Genomic DNA, 20,075 nt, shown 5'->3' on the forward strand with positions numbered 1-20,075 from the left:
GCCAGCCTCACAGTCCTGCCTGCCAGGAGGCAGTAAACAGCCTTATTAGGTTGTTCGCTGCAGAAATTACCCTCTCCTCTAAGCTCGGAGAGCACTCTGTATACCCAGCTCTCTCGCTAACACAGCGCGTAGGAGAGAGAGAGAGAGAGAGAGAGAGAGAGAGAGAGAGAGAGAGAGAAAGAGAGAGAGACAGAGAGAGAGAGAGAGAGAGAGAGAGAGAGAGAGAGAGAGAGAGAGAGAGAGAGAAAAAAAACAGAGAGAAAAAACAGAGAGAAAAAACAGAGAGAAACAGAGAAAAACAGCGAGAAAAACACAGAGAAACAGAGAGAAATAGACAGGAACCGAGAAAATGAAGCCATAACAAGAGAGAGATCATCTGTAGTTAGACAGAGCCTTGCCCACATGGACCTGGATGTCTGAGATCCTGGTGGCCTGACTGACAATGATCCTGTTAGTCCTGGTCTCACTGGTCTGGTGGAGGCTGGGACTCACAGAGTCAACAGCATCGCCTCTGTACTGGACATCAAACAGACCCGTCCGGTAGTGAACACACCCACACACACACACACAGAGGAGCTGGCAGGTCCCAAGCTCCCGGCCCTGGACCGTGTTTGTGTCTGATAAGGACTGGGTTCATCGGGCCTCAGGTCACTCCTCTGCCAAAACAAACTGAGAAGCCCCCACCCCCCCACCCCCACCCCCCTCTTTGATGTAGTCCTTCTCAGAGCACCACATGCGCTGCTCATTTAAATACACTAATTAACGCAGGACAATATAGGACTACATTGTCCACATGCACACTGTGCGATGTACGGTCTAATTTGAAAGCGCAAGTAACAAGCAAGCGAAAACAAAGGAAGGCACAAATTATTAAAATGACTGATCTTCCACCGTTTATAATTACACTGCGGAGATATTCTGGTTTTCAGTTGTTATCTCCGTTCCTCCTAACTGTGAAGCAGATGGAATACAAGGAGTCTGTGTTATTCTAATGGTGACATTCTCCTCTCCCTGGGTTGTGTGGTGGAGCGAGCGCTGCGTATTGTTCCGTCGGTATCGCGCTCGACACTGCGGCTTATCTGCAGTCGCAACATCAAAACGGAGACGCACTTTCCCAAACGCTGCTTCAAAACCGTTTCGATTCAAACGAAGCCACCACGCATCGGCGGTGTGGTGGAGCTTACAGCACTGGTACACAGAACTCCATCTAGCACCGTCTAGCCTGGGGAGTGTGTGTGTGCGTGTGTGGAGGGGGTACATGGCGCCTGTGTGTCTTCGGTGGTCCCCTCTGCATGGGTGGTGGGGGCATATGAAAGAACCCCTGGGAGAAACCACTTGGAAGTTTGGGGGGAGGGGGTGGGGCTGTTTATGAACCATCTGAAAAGGTTACACTGTCCTTATTAATATGATAAGCTGCACACAGAGAGAATTAGCCCCCATCACTCGTCTCCTTCCCTAAGTCTTGCTGCAGAGTGTGCACCGTGTGTGTGTGTGTGTGTGCTTGTGGGTGGAGCCAGTGCCACAGCTGAGTAAACAGGACTTTAATGTGCTCAGTGTCTCTCAGCCTCCCATGCAAACACACTCAGGCACAGAGGGCGCAGGGTGGCAGGGCTGGCATCTCTGGTGGGGAAAGCCGGCGATACAGTTCTTGTGTCCTCGCAGCGGGACAGCGGCGTGCACAGTGAGTTACTGCCTTTACAAGGACACAGTAAATAGTGCTGGCTGTTGCAAAGAGGGAGACGGAAGGTGATTGGTCGGGGGTTGAGAAAAGGCTGTTCCCCGGCTGTTCCTGAGTCCCTCGGCCTCCGTGTGTGCAGCATCTGTCAGGCCCACAGCGGGGCGGGGGGGACAGGGTTACAGAGAGCAGGGTGTGGGGGGGGGGGGGGTGAGGGGGACAGGGTTACAGAGAGCAGGGCGGCGGCTCTCACATCTCCAGGAGGGAGATATTCATCCATGAAGTTCAACTAGAAAGCCTGCAAATCCCAAAGAAAAGATTGGCCCTGTGTGTGTTATCTCCCTGTGCCGAACCACTGTGTGTGTGGCCCAAATCCCTGCTGCCCCCCCCCCCCCCTCTCCATTCATCCCTCCATCCCTGCCCTCCTGCCCTGTGGCCTCGCTCCTATCTTATCTGAGCCTCCTGCTCTGGAGAGACGTCCATATGCAGACCTTCAGTCTCCCCTGACCCCATGAGCCAAGGCCCTTTGTGTGTGTGTGTGTGTGTGTGTGTGGAGTGCTTGTATGTGTCCTTCGCTCTGAGAGAGCTGTTAAAGCCAGCGTGACAGGAGCTGCAGTTCTGCTGACCCTTCACTTTCACTCATTTCTCACCTCTGCAATTCAGCAAAAAAAAAAAAAGATTACTGTTGTGGTTCCTGTCTCCATTTCTGCCACTGATATATTAATAGATACATCTGGTATCCATGTGTGAGAGAGGGTGTGCGTGTGTGCCCGATGTTCATTCAGACTCATCTGCAGTAACATATACAGCTCTGAACCCTATCACAACAGATCATTTCTTATTGATCAGAGAACATACAGTATGGTGTTGCGTTAATTAGAGAACATATATGGTGAACAGAAAGAGAGGGATGGAGGGAGACAGGGAGGGAGACAGGGAGGGAGGGAGACAGGGAGGGAGGGAGACAGGGAGGGAGGGAGACAGGGAGGGAGGGAGACAGGGAGACAGGGAGGGAGGGAAACAGGGAGGGAGGGAGACAGGGAGGGAGGGAGACAGGGAGGGAGACAGGGAGGGAGACAGGGAGGGAGACAGGGAGGGAGGGAGACAGGGAGGGAGGGAGACAGGGAGGGAGACAGGGAGGGAGACAGGGAGGGAGGGAGACAGGGAGGGAGGGAGGGAGGGAGGGAGGGAGGGAGGGAGGGAGGGAGGGAGGGAGGGAGGGAGGGAGGGAGGGAGACAGGGAGGGAGGGAGACAGGGAGGGAGGGAGACAGGGAGGGAGGGAGACAGGGAGGGAGGGAGACAGGGAGGGAGGGAGACAGGGAGACAGGGAGGGAGGGAGACAGGGAGGGAGGGAGACAGGGAGGGAGGGAGACAGGGAGGGAGGGAGACAGGGAGGGAGGGAGACAGGGAGGGAGACAGGGAGGGAGACAGGGAGGGAGACAGGGAGGGAGGGAGGGAGGGAGGGAGGGAGGGAGGGAGGGAGGGAGGGAGGGAGGGAGGGAGGGAGGGAGGGAGGGAGGGAGGGACTCCCCTAGATGCCTAGATGGAAAGTGATGGAGATGGAAAAAGGGAGGCATCCAGGGAGTGAGGAAATGAGGAATTTAGGAAGTGAGGGAGGGAGCTTTTGGCCCTGGGCCAACCGAGGAAGATGAGAGGCGATAGCGCTCGCCTAATTGAATCTCTCCCATGGTTGACAAGTAGTGGACAGGTAGGCTAGCTGACGGCTTTGATCAGGCTGAGAGGGGAGGCTGGGTTTCTCTGCAGCTAGTGGCTGGCCTCTGTCCCACACCCGGAGCCTTGGTCACACACACACACTCACACACAGACACACACAGACACACACAGACACACACATACACGGCCAGATAAGATCTGTTCAGACTGAGTCATTTGGTCCGATGCCACCTTGTTCTCCCTCCAGCATAACTGAGTGATAAAAGACAAGTTACAGTGCCAAACAGGCCAGTCTCCAGGTATTGTATTTTAGGTCATGGCCCAGTGTCAATGCTCAGTCTCTGCAGAGATGAAGAGTTGAACTGGATGTCAGCTGTAAAACAGCTGTTTTATGATGTCAGAGCTGTTCCATCTTGGACAGCATGAAAGGTTTCCTTAAAGTGTGCTCAGTGTTGTAGTTTCAACTCAATATGCCCTGTACATCGCACACATGAAGTTAACTAGCCTGACAAATACTTCCTGGCTTTGATAAGTGTTTACATTCTCATTAGTCCACATTCTGCTGCATATGAAAGCTACAACTGTCTGTGTGTGTGTGCCCGTACTGCAAGACTGTACTGAGTGTGTGTATCTGTGTGTGTGTCTCTCTCCATGTGTGTGTGTGTGCGCGTGTGTTTGTGTGTGTGTGTGTGTGTGTGTGGAGGGTGTGGGGGGGTAGGGGCACCTTGGCTCAGTGCTTCTCTCCACAGCTCCTCTGTATGACATGTGTAATTACACTGCCACTTTAATGGAGAACAGAAACCTTCCCAGAGCTAAAGAAAGACCTACTGTTCCCCCGTATGTGTGTGGGAGTGTGTGTGTGTGTGTGTGTGTTTGCATGTGCTGCCACAACCATCTTTTATCTCCCTCTGTGTATTTATAAATGATTGTGTGTGTGTGTGTGTGTATCTCAACCTCCTTTTGTCCACCAGTGTTTCCAGTTCTCATGTTATCTAAGCTGTGTTGTAATAGGCAGTTGATTACAGATAGATTGAGCTCAGTTTTCCTTTAATAAGCTACACAGCAGCCTGAGGTGCTGTTCTGAGTGATTGATGGAGTCAGGGGGCGAGAACAATGAATGTGCTGTCTTGTCATGTGTACAGCATTTGTGTCGTCCACGACTGGAACCATGTAAGAGAATCTCCAAACTCTTTGCTTCCGGGAGTCCATGTTTCCCCCCCCCCCCCCCCGCCTGTTCCTTGAGGGCAGAGTTGAGCCCCCTCTGTTTGCCTGTCTGTGTCCCCCACGACACACACTCGTCTGAGGACGGCGTCTTGTCAGTCCTGCGGACGTGGGTCTCCTACCTCAAACAGAAAGAGCTTTATTCCTCCTCCTCTCAGGCCCCTACCTGTGCTGCACTGAAAATACCCCTGTCTGCTGAACAAAGGACACAGTCACCACTCCTGGCTCAGTTAAATAACCATTAGTGCTGCAGAAAGACCTGTGTGGATAGGCTGAGCCAGGGAGAGCTGCGGAATGCACTTCAATAAAGCTGCCTCAGAAACATTAGTTCAGGAAATGTCATAACAGCAGAGAAGCAGCCAGACATGAAGGGAGATGAGAAGTGCAGCTGGAGATGGCAGGCAGCCATCCGTACACCTGGAGCCTGTAGGGTCCCCGCTCTGCCGTCTGCAGGAGGAGGAGACCCCAACACCCCAACACACAGGGCTCTCTGGAGCCTGGCGAGCCGGTTCGACCCGCTATGTAGAAACTGTTGTTCGGAGCACAAGAAAAATGCAAAACATTGCAAGTCATGCCATTTCCTGATCGCTGACATCACAGGATCTCTTGACGTGGTTTGCCCTGAGATGAAGGAAGGAAGGCTGTGCTTTTTTGATCAGATCGTTTCCATGGTGTCCCCCCGGCAAGCCTTCGTGCCTGCCCAGCTCTGTCTGACTGTTCTACCCCACTCCGCCCCACTCCCAACCCCACCATCAGTGTGTGAGTGACAGACTGCTGGTAGCAGACCGTTGTCTGGCTGTCAGACTGCCATCCAGAACCCCCCCCCCCCCACTGCCAAAACACCACTCACTCTGCTGTGCCAAACACTCCAATTACAGAGCAGGGCAACAAACCAAACCGGCAGCATCCATCTCCTGTCAGCGTCGTTGTCCCCCCCCCCCACACACACACACATACACACACAGACCCACAACTACACACACCACCTCCGAATCCTCAGAGGCAGTGAAGCAAGGTTTGAAAACAGCCAAATCTTTTTGTCCTCCAATAGTCTGGCTTGCTTTTTAGGAAAGCCTAAAGTGCTTTACTGTACCATAGTCATTGCATTTATGTTATTGCCAACACACACACACAAACATACAAACGCAAACACACGCAAACACACTCACTGAGATCATTAATATTAAAATAGTCTGGCAGTTCCAGTTGAAAGCCCACCTCTTCGTCTGCCTCTGTGCTCTGTGTCATTGCTGAATAATTGATCTTTCTCCTTCCTATCTGCCTTTGTCAGAAGGTCTGCTGTTTCCTGCAGGAGGAACGATGAACAAACTGCTCGTTGTCTTTGTCTAGATGTACTGTAGCAGGGTCGACATTGTCTAGATTCTTCGCAAATAATTGGAAAGATGTATTGACTTTACAGTGAGAAAATAAGAGTTAGTCTGCCATCCCTGTAGCCTTTGGGCCATATTAACTGGGTGTTGTTGTTCCAGTAGCGAGGCAGTGAAAATCAGCATCATGTCTTAGAGAAGGAGCATTGCCAGGGTGAGCAGTGATGATCATTATTTTACCATAAGACCTTGTAGCAGCGTGGCAACCACACGAATAACACCCATCGCCAATCCGCTCCGCCAATCCCAGCCTCTGAAGTTTCTCCTGCTTTCTGATTTTAAAACAGGGTCGTATAAATGACTCACCTGGAGGACTTGTGTGTGTGTGTGTGTGTGTGTCTACAGGTATGAGATCAAATACGACAAAGACGACTACGTGCTGAGAGTGAAGAAGGCGTCGGCCGGCGACGAGGGCACCTTCACATGCGTGGCGGAGAACCGCGTGGGCAAGGGAGAGGCGTCGGCCAGCCTCATCGTCCGAGGTACGTGACCCCCCCGCTGCCCCCCCCCCCCCCCCCCCCCGCCACACTTCCACCAGGCTCACCGTCACAGAGGAGCCTCAGTCTAGGCCTTCTGAACATCTCTGCGGCTCGGGGTTTTGATTGGCTGTGTGACCGCTCCAGTGGACTGGCTCCACAAATGGACCAGATAGTGTTGAGTCTCCCAACTTGAGAGAGGTGGTCTGTGAATCCATTTAATTATTTACACACCACATTACACACACACACACACATACACCTTCACTCCAACCCCCCAGGGGGGCCACGCACTCCTTCCAGTCACAGAAGCCATTTCACAGTTTACTGGTGCACACGGTGGACCGTTCACTGGAGGTGGGCAAGGTTAATAAAAACATTCTAACCATAATCTCCCCCTCTCTCTCTCTCTCTCTCTCTCACTCGTCCCCATTAAATCAACCTGTTCAAGGCCTCTGTGGAGCGCTTTGACACCTCTGCAGGGGGTGTGTGTTCGGGGGGTACAACAACCTGTGGGGTCTACTACAGTTGTCAGCCATTTTGAATATTGTACTTGTGGTGAAGCGTGATCTCTGAGAGACCTTAGCAGACTGAGTCACTCCCTCGCTCACACACAACCACCCAGGTATACACACATACACGTGCACACACACACACATTCACACACACTCACACACACATTCACACACACACACACACACACCGAAACAGAGTCAGTGATGAACTACACTAGGTCTTCTATTGTTAATGTCAATATGGTGCTGGGCTTCAGCAGCTGTAACTTTGAATTAAATATGAAGTGTGTATCTCCTCTCTCTCTCTCTCTCTCTCTCTCTCTCTCTCTCTCTCTCTCTCTCTCTCATTCCTCCTCTCTCCATCAGTGACTATGATGAGCACAGTCTTACCTTGGTACTCCGACCACACACCACCCTTAGAGTAGACTTCACTCCAGCAGACAGAGAGGATGCATGAGCACGCTCAGCTGTGAGCTCCTAACTAGTCCCTGGCAGCCTGTATGAAGGCTGCCACCCACGAATCCTATTGATCAATGAGTCCTAATGGGTCTATCATTTTCAATCGATCTAAAAACCCCGACTGATCTGAGAGAATTGCAAGCACTCCACCACCAGGGGGCGCTGCGATCAGATTAGACATTGATTGCAAAAGATGACCCTGCTAACTGGTGAAAGAGACCGTTTTTCAGGATGAGGGTGAAAGCAGTTTCTGTTGGCTCCTCTCTGCCTGTGTCGCCTATGCTGGAAGTGTGTACCCCAACCCAACATGTCATTCATTCTGACTGCATTTTCTGTTTTCTTATGTCTTATGCGTTGTGATTTTGTGCGTGCGTGCGTGTGTGTATTTGTGTCTTTTTGTCGTCGTTTATCTGTGTGTTTCTTTTTTTGGTATTGTCTATCCACTCCTCCATTGTGGTGTTTCCAGCTCGCCCTGTAGGTGAGTACCCATCCTTCTGATCAGAGCTCCATCCTGCATGTGTTCACCCTCTGCCTGAGTCAGGCCCTCTAACCTCTAACCTCCTGTACTAACACAGGTCCACCACCTCTCCCCACCAACCAGTATTTCCCCTAAACCCCGACTGTTTGATTTCCTTTCTTTGTCTAGTCCCCCTACTCTACTAACCAGAGACTATGCTGATCCCTAGTTCCCTAACTGATAGATCCATTCCCTGTAGTTAACTAGTGGATTAGTTGGTGCATCTGTGTGTCTGGGTGTAGACGAGCCAGTGTGCGCCTCCTGGTGGCCCCCGGGGGCGGAGCCTGGTTAACATAGACAGGAGGCAGCCACCTGGGGGGCGCTTGGCTCAGGCCGCTGTGTGTCTTGGCCTGGCTTGTTTCCTCTGAGCTGGGAGCTGGAGAGCGGTGACCCACTTGTTCGTGTGGCTAGCCTGTTCCTTACTCCAGGATCTGGGAAACAGCAAGCTGAGGAAAATAAGTTCCCAGAGTTGGTGTGGTTGTCAGTAGAAGAGTTAGTGGAGGAGCTGGGCTGGTTTGGGCTTCTGAAGGGATGCATTGTGGGTGGGAGAGTGTAAATCCAGACTGAAATACTGAGGGGGGGAAGGAGTGGAGAAGACAGAGAGGAAAGGGAAGCAGGGGTGTCCAGGCGTGTCTGACTGGTCCAGCCACACGCTCTGTGGCAGAACCTTCACCACCAAGGCAGCTGTGGGTGCCCTGTGATTGTCGTGAACTGTCAAGATCCAGCGAGATGGAGGAAATTATACATGCAGCCTCTAGGAAAAAAAGACAGTAATTGCTCTAACCTCTGAATAAAATATGATAGATTGTGGGATTTGAGGGGGAACAATAGTGTTCTTGAATATGTGTGGATGTGTAGTTGTTGTGTTGTCAGTCTCTGTCTGTCCATTTCTTTATTGTTCTCAGTGTTGTTCAGTGAGACCCCCTCAGACCATGGCGGATGTATCTAGACATGAATTAAATATGGAGGCTTGATCATGCGCTTCCCTTTGACGGCGCAGGAAGAAGGCTCTCAAGTCATTAGGGTCCCAGGATCCTACAGGCCTTGTGTGTGTGTGTGTGTTTGTGAGAGAGAGAGAGAGACAGAGAGAGAGAGAGAGAGAGAGAGAGAGAGAGAGAGAGAGAGAGAGAGAGAGAGAGAGAGAGTAGGATAGATCCACGAGAGAGACAGAGAGAGAGAGAGACAGAGAGAGAGAGAGAGAGAGAGAGAGAGAGAAGGATAAATACAAAGAGAGAGACAGAGAAACATAGAGAGAGAGAGAGAGAGAGAGAGAGAGAGAGTAGGATAGATCCACGAGAGAGACAGAGAGAGAGAGAGACAGACAGAGAGAGAGAGAGAGAGAGAGAGAGAGAGAGAGAGAGAGAGAGAAGGATAAATACAAAGAGAGAGACAGAGAGAGAGACTAAAGGAGAAGGAATTGTATAGGATACTAAGTTAAATCATATTATTGTATATTTCAATATCTGATAGTACAAATACATGATATCATAGTATTGTGTAATAATGTATTGTATAATGCAGCAACTCCCAACCTGTGGGCAGCGGGTAATGCAGGTGGGTTGCCAAACCAATGAAAGCTAAAATATGAATAATTAATCAATATAAAAAATATATATATATACTGTTTGTAAATCATTATAAAAAAAGTTGAATTTACTTTTTGATTATACTATGGTACAGATTTATAAACAGACCTTCAACAATGTTACATTAATTTGGATTCACTAAAATTCTCACTTTAATGCAGTCAGAATAGTCTCTTATATCATATTCTTTTCATGTTCAACTTATCTCAAAGTCTAACTGCTGAGGGAGTTTTTACCCTCAAGAAAACTGTGACCGATATGAAGTTTGACTGATAAAAGGAGGCAAAAGTTTTGCTCGAAGTATAAGATGTGAAGTTATCTTTAGGTTAGGGTTGACTGAAGTCTGGAAGTGCCGGCTGTAATTGGTTGATTTGAATTTCCTCTGCGGGTGTGGAGTGTGAGAGCAGATGAGACAGTCTCCATCTGGGGCCACAGAACACGCACTCACTGTCACCTGCAAAACACAGAGGTCACAGAGAGGTCACTCGGGGTCATCTTCCAAGGTCAGAGGTTAACCATTTAGCAGAGCTTGCCACAGTTCCAAGCCACCTCTCCTCAGTCCTCACTGTTGCGGTTCCTGTTCCAGAGTAAGAATGGATTTATAACGTGTGATAACGCGTGGGAGACATGACAGCACATATGCACACACATTTCCACATTGGCAGGAGAGCTAAACGTGTCACTCTTCTGAACGCTCCCAGACACAGGAGTGAACACTGACAGACGTCCTGGTGGCTCCTTGTCTCTTCTGCAGCATGGTTGTGACTGGGTGTACCGCTCCATCTCGTACTACTGTGTATGACGGATGCCGGGTGTGTTGAAGGCCGGAAGGTCGTCATTCATTCGTGGATTTGTTCACCTGGATGAATGGCCAGTGTGGTTGCCATGGCGTTATGGTCCCACTTGACGGTGTTGGTCCTCCTCTTGTCCCGGACGAATGGTCTGAGGGGGGGACGGTGACACAGCAAGGTCCTAAACACCCCCTGTCCGGTTTGGCCTGAGCTGTGCCTATCCTTGCTTGACACCCTCCTATCCTCCTGAACTGCCCCCCCCCCACCACCACCACCACCACCACCACCTGCTTGTAAATGATACACCTCCATTGGTCTAATTGTGTCTTGTGAACTTTGACCCCAGCGTCGCCCCAGTTTGTGATTCGTCCGAGGGACCAGATCGTGGCTCAGGGGCGCACTGCCACCTTCCCCTGTGAGACCAAGGGGAACCCCCAGCCTGCTGTCTTCTGGCAGAGAGAGGGCAGCCAGGTAGGAGCACACACTATCAGCACACACACACACACACCACCCCTTAAAATATATGGCTAGCTGCCCTTGGCTATGTTTACTATGTCACAGTGTGTGTTTGTGTGATTTGTGTCCTGAAAACTCTGCAATCCTGCTATGTACACATGTATACTCACTCACTCTCACACACACACACACACACACACACACATACACACACCACTGTTACAATCTACAATCAGTTTCTCTGGCACACAGACTTGCCAGATCCACCTTTGTTCCGACAAACGACAGTGTGTCAGGCAGAGTGCTAATCAGTTTCCCATGACCCCTGCTGATAAGAGAGATCCTATCCTTCACACACACAAATAGGCTATTCAAATACCTGAGACTCCTCTCTTTGCTCAACAACAGAAGCAATTAAGAGCCTGCTGGGGCTTGTAGATGAGCCAGAGATAAAATTCAGGTCTCTCTGAGTTCACACACACACACACACCTCAAACACACACTAGCCAGAGGCAGGATGATTACAGCAAGTGCCACTCAGAGAATGAATAGGAGTGAGATAGTGTACATGCTGAGCTGCTGAGTCATACCTGTATCATAGCACACGCATGTTCCCACACACACGCACACACAAACACACACACGCTCTCACACACACACACACACAGATTGACTTTGCAGTTCACGTAGACTATCACCTTTCACCCACAGAGGCTTGTTGAAACCCACACCAGCCACACTCACTTTAAAGTGAGCCCCAGACATATGAGTCAGTACCACACTGAATCACCTCGATCAACACCCATTCATATGTAGGACCCGCTCAGTACATACTTGCTCTCCAGCTTTGATTGGGCCTTTCACAATGCTTGAGTGACAACAGTCTCATCCTGCCCACATCCTTTTAGTATGTTTGTTTACCGGAGCCCATTGCTTTCTCTGCTTCACTTCAGCCTTTCTCGCTCTCTCGCACATTCTCTCATTCCATCTTAAATAAGATATGAAGGTATTTGTTAAGAGAACAAATTAAAGCGGTAATTAAGTCATTAGAAGGGAGAAAGGCCTTTCTGTCACACTCCAGGATAATGAAGTGGACATCTATCATGTGCAGGAGCTGGGTTGGGCCTAATTAAAAAAAACGACATAATTTGCAGCATTAAAGTCATTATGTGTAATTGAATCTAGCTAATGTATCTCTCCTCTGTTCGCTGGCTTTAAGGACTTTAGAAAAGGCCTGAACAGAAGAAGGTCGGTTTGGTGGGGTGGGGGGGGGGGGGGGTTACTAGCTCAAGGCCACAACAGAAAGGTAGAGGAGAGGTTTCTGTCAATGTCGAAGCTTCCAGCAGGCTATTATAGTCCTCTGATCACCTCTCATTAGCTCCTTTCTCTGCTAAACACCCAAGATTGATTCAACTCTCATATGGAGCAGCCCCTCCCATTGATCCCCCCCCCCCCACACACCCCCCCCACCCCAGCCCGCACCACCCACTCCCTCTGTTCACCTCCACATCCACACTCTACCTGGGCAAGGCAGGGAGGGTGCTGTGTAAACATAACAGCCCAGGGCAATTAGTGGAATCAAGCAAAACAAGGGCATCAAAGCCCCCCCCCCAGCAGTCTAGGCAGCCCTGAGAGCCCCCACCAGCCTCTGACTTGGCAGGAAATAAATGGCTTCCATTATGCAGAAGCCAGCTATCAGATCTCATGCGCGTTTACTTCCGAATGGCTCTTTGAAACTGCTCAGTGTGAGTAAACCAGAGGGACGTGTGTGTGCCTGTGTGTCTGTGTGTCTGTGTGTGTACGTAGGGTCAATTGGACACGTGCTCCTGACTGTAATCCGTGTCCCTGCTAATTGTGCTGCTCCTCTCTGCTCCTCCAGAACCTGTTGTTCCCCAACCAGCCCCAGCAGCCCAGCAGTCGCTTCTCCGTCTCTCCCGGCGGAGACCTCACCATTTCGGCCGTGCAGCGGGCCGACGCCGGCTACTACATCTGCCAGGCCCTGACCGTGGCTGGCAGCATCCTCGCCAAAGCTCAACTGGAGGTCACAGATGGTGAGAGAGACTCTGCCGCATAGCCGCCTCCATGCCAGCTCGCTAGCACGCACACGACTGAGCATGCTCCGGTCACTGAGAGGTGCTGTGGACACTTGCGAGCATACACACACTCCTACACGCAATCTGGCGAGCGCACACCCACACACCCACCCATCCACACACACGCACAGGAACGTGATTCACTTAGACAGTGAGATACATACGATCACTCCTCCCTTGACTAATGTGCTAACCCTGCTAGCATTGTGGTGAAGGAGCTGCCTTTAATTTGCAGTGAATGAATTAGAGCACATTTCTTGCCCTGTTGATTCTGTAATATGAAATGTACCCTTGAGCACATACAGAAGTACTCTTTTACTAAATGGACGCAAAAACAACGTTTTCTGTCTGGGTGAGGCATGAAATCATGCCATTGTCTGAGAAATAGGCCTGCAGAATGTGTTTTACACTCTGTCATGACCTTGCCTTGCAATATTTTATTTTTTTCAATTTTGTTAGATACTATTTAATTTTTTTTTTAAAAATTGCCGGCAAGGGAATAAAGCATTGACCTTGCATCCAAGTTTAATGATCAGATGTGTGTGTGTGACAGTGAGACAGTATCTATGTGTAAAGGTGTCTCTGTGTTCATGTATGTGGATGGTTGAGTGTGATTGAGGGAGGGAGTGTGACAACAGTTAATGTGTGTGTGCGTGTCTGTATGTGTGTGTGTGTGTGTGTGTGTCTGTATGTGTGTGTGTGTGTGTGTGTGTGAGAGATGAATGATGCTCTCCTGCTTGGTCTCTGTGACTCTAATCTGTTCAGCTAGGGAGAAGGAGAGTAGACAGCCACAGATACATCTGAGCCAGGATCAGATTGGACAAAGATTAACGCCTCTGATGCTGACACCATTTTAAGAACTTAAAAAATCTGACATGTCATGTTATATAAGACTTGTATTCATATAAATAGTATGCAAGACTGCTCTCCTTTGCTGTACTTGTACCACAGTTCTGACTTACTGTCGGGACAAGTGTGATGGGACTTACAGACAACCCCGTTATTCCAGTGTGTGATGGTATCCAGTATGAAAGTGTGCACTGGACTGTTAACGTACAGTATGTATATCTATCAGTGCTGGAGGGGAGGGGAAGTGGAGGAGGAGGAGAGAGTGAGGCAGACTGGTGTTGGGGAGGGAGGGAGGGAGGGAGGGAGGGAGGGAGGGAGGGAGGGAGGGAGGGAGGGAGGGAGGGAGGGAGGGAGGGAGGGAGGGAGGGAGGGAGGGAGGGAGGGAGGGAGGGAGGGAGGGAGGGAGGGAGGGAGGGAGGGAGGGAGGGAGCAGAGGAGGAGGGCTGAAGTGAGGTCATGGTCACACCTGCCTCTGGGTGCAGGTGATTTACAGTCCCCCCCCCCCCCCCCTCCCAGGTTCAAGGAGATCTGTAATGAGAAATTCCTGGTCCAGACAGCCAAGGTCTTCGTCTGTCCCCGCCTCTCCTCCACCTGCATCACTCCATCATGTCATCCTCCCATCCGTGCACCCCACAGCGGGTCCCACCCTGGCTGGGCCTTATCGAGACGGCCAGTCATGGCTCACCGTGCTCCCCTCTCGAATTAGGAATGTGCTACCTGACTGAAACCATTTGGCATCCAGACCAGAGAGGCTCATTAGTGGATGATGCCTAGTCTGTATCTGCGGTGTGGAGATGTTTCTCTGGACGAGATCTTGGCCGAAGGACTGCACAGGGCTTCATAGCAACCTTAATGTGGACTTGATTCATGCTGGGTGATAGCCGTGACAGGGACCTCCCCTCACTGTGTTCATGGTGTGGGCTGGCCTGCTGTGAGGCTCTGGCTGGACAGATAGGGCTGTTTGGAGAGCTCCCTGGGTTTGGAGCTCAAGCTAACCCTGCTCACCTGATAAAAGCATTCCGCTGCGGAAGGACAGGGTTGAAATATTATCATAGAAATAGAATTCTTCAAGCCCCTCTGCTCTGAATGCTGCCTTGCTGCTACCGCCTGTTTTCTTTATCAACTGAGCTCAGGAGGAGCGCGGCCTTGCCAAATGGTTTCAGTCGGGGAAAGCAGATTGGATTCTGTTTTTGTCTGTTTTCAATGGAAGAGGGTTAGAGAGAAAAAGAGAAAGAGAGCAAAGAGACGGGAGAGGAGAGATGAGGGTGTGATGATGTGTTGAAAGGTTACTGAGGTAGACTGGCTAATTAGCCCCTGCAGGTCTGACATCATTAATCCATACCTGCTAATGAATGTGTTCCTCCAAGCCAGGGGACTCCACATTATTCAACTGTGAAATATAAACTGCCCGTGTGCTGGAACTGGGGCTCACTGATAGAGCACCTCTGACATTTCTACTTCTTCACAGCGGAAGCCACAGGCGTTTCCAACACATTACAAATGCATATATTCATTCAAATATGATTCAACATTTAACATCCATCTCAACAAGGATAAATAAACTGCACCAGCTGTATTTCCCTGTCGTGAACCTTCCCGCCGCAGTCCCTGTTGCGTTCCCCACATTCACTGGGGGTTATTTTCAGGTCTTGGTACTGCTGGAGAGACACCTCTGTTTGTGGAACATGATGAAGTATTTAACTGAACCACTTTGAGTCTTTTAGACTCTTGCTCACCACCACAGTCAACCACACAGTGTTGATTCCTCGACCACATCAGTCACATCAGTCCCAGCCTGGCACACACTTCTGCCTTTCCATTTCCTGAAGACCCAGGGTTGGTCATTGTATTGTGGTGCAATTACAAGACCTGCATAATAAGTCGTTTTAATAATAGTTACACACATCTGCTTGCTGAAGGAATGTTCTATTATTTTCACTTGTCTGAAGTCTAACACGAAAGAAAACAACCAACCATGAACATCAAACGTGTTGAAGTTTTAAAATGTTATTCATTTACAACATTTTCTTCTTTTTTTTCCTTCAAAAATCTCATCCAATCCCCAGTGCTCACAGACAGGCCGCCGCCCATCATCCGCCAGGGCCCATCCAATCAGACCCTGGGGGTGGACAGCGTGGCGCTCCTGAAGTGCCAGGCATCAGGGGATCCCGTCCCCTCCATCAGCTGGCTGAAGGACGGTGCCAGTCTGCTGGGCAAGGACCCCCGCATGACCCTGCAGGAGCTGGGCAGCCTTCAGATCAGGGGCCTGAGGGTGAGAAACTACACACACATACCCCCCACACACACACACACACACACATCACTGATAGGTTCAAAAAACACCACGCCACACACCTCTGATGGGGTAGATACTCTACACACCACCACACACATCTATGACTGGGTTATGTAATCAGACTGTAATGATGTGATTTATTATTGTTCTAACCCGTGTCCCGTCAGTCACCTTGTCACCTTGTCCACTTGTTTCATCCCTCATTTCCTTGTCCAATCAAATCCTCTTGTTACGCTCCTTGAAAGTTTTATCAACCTTCCTTCCTGTGATGGCTGCTATTTTTACACTTCTGTCACTTTGTAAAGAGTCTGTGTGTCAGTGTGAGAGCATGCATGCTTAGACGTGCAAAAGTGCACAGCGCACGCTTCGGAGAATTGAATAGGATGTGGCCTAGACATAACTTAGATGGACAAGGTGAATCATATTCCCCTAAAGAGATGAATGGGCAGTATTGATTTTTGTAAATTGTTTGATACTATCACTTAGTGATACGGCGGGTCTTACAAGACTCAGCTGTGGAGCGCTGGCCAGGATCCAGCTATAGAATAGAAACACACACACACACACACACATTCACACACACACACACATTCACACACACACATTTAGGGTAGATTGAATTTAGAACGCTCACATCTCCCTCTTCCCTCTCTGAGGCCTCGGAGGAATATCCATTAGGCTTGACAAAGCCGCCGAGCGCTGACATGTTATTTAATAAATGTGAGGAAGGAGCAGGGACAAAATCCCAACAAACAAGCAAAGTTCCAGCGAGGGATGGAGAGACAGGCCAGCTGTCATCAGTCCAGGGGTTCAGCAGCCCCCCCCCCCCTTCCTTAAATTAATTACCTCCCCTTTGTTGTGGTTGGTGGGACAGTGGGAGGATGGGGCGGGGGATAAAGTAGTGGAGGGGAGAGGGGGGGGTAGGAAATGGATTTCATTAGGAAATTAGCGTCAGCACTTTGAGGCTCTCACAATGACACACGGCTGTGGCAGAAGCAGAGCAGAGGACCCTGATGTCACCACGCCACCATTCAAAGCAGCCGTGATGGAGACCGCTGCTGTCTGCTCTTTGTGCCTCCCTCCCAGGGATGAAACACTGTCTTTGCAGCTAATGAGCTGTTAGCTCAGTCCGAGTACCGTGTTGATGGGATGTTGTTTTATCCCTCTCAGCTCTCAGACTCTGGGATCTACACCTGTGTGGCTGCCAGCTCCAGTGGAGAGACCTCCTGGAGTGCTTTCTTAGAGGTCAAAGGTAAACACGTCTCTTCACCACATGGATTTACCTACATTGATTAAGCCTGCTACGTGCTCACCACTCCTGTTCCTCTCTACTACCCCCCCCCCCCCCACCCCACCCCACCTCCTCTCATCCCAGAAGTGGGAGGGGTCATGGTCATGAAGAACCGGGACGAGAACGAGCTTCCGGGCCCTCCCTCCAAGCCTCAGGTCACCGACGTCACCAAGAACAGCGTCTCGTTGTCTTGGCAACCCGGGCTAGCGGGGGCGTCGCCCATCTCCTCTTTTGTCATCGAAGCCTTCAGGTCAGCCAATCGCCACTTGGATAAAATCCCCCGTCTAATAGGCTGTCCTTGCACATATTAAGAAAGCATGCTGTGTGCACGCGCTGTTGCTGTAATGCGTGTTTCTGTGTGTTCCCCCCACAGCCAGTTGGTGAGCAACAGCTGGCAGACTGTCGCAGACCACGTCAAGACCACGCAGTTCACGGTCAAGGGAATGCGACCCAACACCATCTACCTGTTCATGATCCGGGCGGTGAACACCCAGGGCCTGAGTGACCCCAGCCCCATGTCTGAGCCGGTCAGAACACAAGGTACTGGAGCCTCCTCACTGCTACTGTGGACGGCTCTGCCTGTGCACGAGCAGTGGAACAACTGGGACTGTCATAACTGTGGGAGACGCTGGCATTTCAGGCGTTTTTCACGTTCGATTTCCCATTTGGCTTTACCTTCCGTGGCTCTGGAGAGTAGAAGGTCATGGTGTTTGGGCTTCTGTGTGGCTGTAGATAGGTATCAGCCCCCATCAGCAGCGAAGCCAGCTGCTCCGTAGAGAACACCTTCAGAGGTCAACCTCCCTATCTCAGCCTAGCTCATTAGCGCTACACTCGCACAATTATGTAAAGAGAAAAGAAGTGTGTCTACTTTTGGAAGCCCTAACTCAGTTAGAGCCATCCCTGCTCTGTTAATGATCATAACAGCAGAACAATGACTGCCTCCCAATCCAGACAAGATTAGATTAAGGTTCCATGCAGACCACAGTCTCCATATTATGTTTATCCAATGCTGCAATCAGCTCTGAAACTGTTGGCTAAACACTGTCGAGACACAGGCCAGGACTTCACTGAGACTCCATTTGAACACCAGTTCCTCTCTCCAGTTCAGCTCAAGGGCTTGTGTTGACACACGGAAATGCTTATTGAGGATGGCAGTCAATGAAGATGAATTGATTTTTCATGTCTTCCAAACTGCATTTGGCCAGTCCTCCTGTATTAGGAGTCTGGTTGATTCATGACTAGCTTGGCCTTTCTCTTTGTGGGCTGTTTGGAAATATATTTTCCTGTGAATCATTTGGTATCCTACAGTACTGTATGTTCCTCTGTAAATGAGGCAAAACAATGTTCTTTGGCCATAGTCTGCGCTCTAAAACCACATTTAGTATAGACGTCATGTGCTGAGGTTTACATTTTCTTTGTACTGAAAAAACATGCAGGCTGGAAATAGGAAATGGGCCGGAAAAATAGTGTCATGGTGTCATCCATTCATCTTGTGTCCAGTACGATGGAGGTTATGTATTCAGAGTTCGTTTATTGATGAGGTTCTTCGGTCAGGCTTCAAAAGGAGCCACAAAGTCACAGATCTAAAGGGTTTTATTCTTCCCAGCCCAAGCTCTCGGGTTCTTTCTTAAGCCCAGACAAGTGCTTTAATAAAAAATAAAAAAAGGGGTGAGGTCATTCTAATGCAGATTAAGTTGCTGCTTTTTAAATGAAGTCATGATCACAGAGTGTAGAAGTCTTTGTAGGTCCTGATTGGTCTATCCCTTCTCTCCTTCAACAATACCACTACTGATAGACTCTTTGTGAGGGGAAATCGAGTGAACTGTGAAATTGTATTGAAAGCTATGTAATGCCACTCACTTTTTCTCTCTTTCCCATTCTCTCTCTCTCTCTTCTCTCTCTCTCTCTCTCTCTCTCTCTCTCTCTCTCTCTCTTCCCACCTCTCTCTCTTTATCTACCCACCCCTCTCACTTTACCCACCCCCACCTCCCCCCTCTCTTTCTCTGTCTTTCTTTCTCTCTCTCTCTCTCTCTCTCTCTCTCTCTCTCTCTCTCTCTCTCTTCCCACCCCTCTCTCTTTATCTACCCACCCCTCTCACTCTACCCACCCCAACCTCCCCCCTCTCTTTCTCTGTCTCTCTCTCTCTCTCTCTCTCTCTCTCTCTCTCTCTCTCTCTCTCTCTCTCTCTCTCTCTCTCTCTCTCTCTCTCTCTCTCCCCCTCTCAGACATAAGCCCTCCAGCCCAGGGTGTTGACCACAGACATGTTCAGAAAGAGCTTGGGGAGGTCATAGTTCGGTTGCACAACCCTGTTGTCATGAGTCCTACAACCATTCAGGTCACTTGGACGGTGAGTGTTGCTGCGAATGGACAGTCCACATGTCTGTCACAAGCATACTTCCTGTAGGATGGATCTGCAGTCTGCATGTATGCTGGTGCCTTTTCTATATAGATGAAATCCTTTCATATTATATATGACTGAACAGGGGAATTACATTAACAAGCTTGGTGCTTAGCTTTAGATGAAATATTCCACTTACATTCAATGTTTTATGTACTTTATGATTTAAGAACCTCGAGCCTTGAAGTAAAGAGAGATGATATGAAAGTGAAGTGGGATCTTTGAAGCCAGCTAGGTGTTCCTCAGGGCACAGACAGGTTTTCATGTCAGGACATTTGAGTCAACTCTCTGTGTTCCCAAAACTGGAGCTTTGAATTGTTGTAATTGCTGACTTTAAAGAAAGTGAACATCAAACAGTTGAGAAATGGTTTGTTTCTGCTGCAGTAAAC

General features: G+C 49.8%; 1 protein-coding gene across 1 annotated transcript in view; it reads left to right on the forward strand.

Annotated features, from left to right (window-relative positions):
- robo2 (roundabout, axon guidance receptor, homolog 2 (Drosophila)) overlaps nucleotides 1-20,075 on the forward strand; it is a 264,425-nt gene that overhangs the window by 206,324 nt on the left and 38,026 nt on the right. The window contains 9 exon segments of the mRNA XM_084674013.1: nucleotides 6,305-6,441; nucleotides 7,876-7,887; nucleotides 10,650-10,774; nucleotides 12,639-12,810; nucleotides 15,768-15,973; nucleotides 17,168-17,249; nucleotides 17,373-17,538; nucleotides 17,662-17,828; nucleotides 19,514-19,635. Coding sequence (XP_084530139.1) covers nucleotides 6,305-6,441; nucleotides 7,876-7,887; nucleotides 10,650-10,774; nucleotides 12,639-12,810; nucleotides 15,768-15,973; nucleotides 17,168-17,249; nucleotides 17,373-17,538; nucleotides 17,662-17,828; nucleotides 19,514-19,635 — 1,189 coding nt within the window.

This window comes from Hypomesus nipponensis, chromosome 15 (genome assembly GCF_054491055.1).
Source record: "Hypomesus nipponensis isolate SF chromosome 15, ASM5449105v1, whole genome shotgun sequence".
NCBI lineage: Eukaryota > Metazoa > Chordata > Actinopteri > Osmeriformes > Osmeridae > Hypomesus > Hypomesus nipponensis.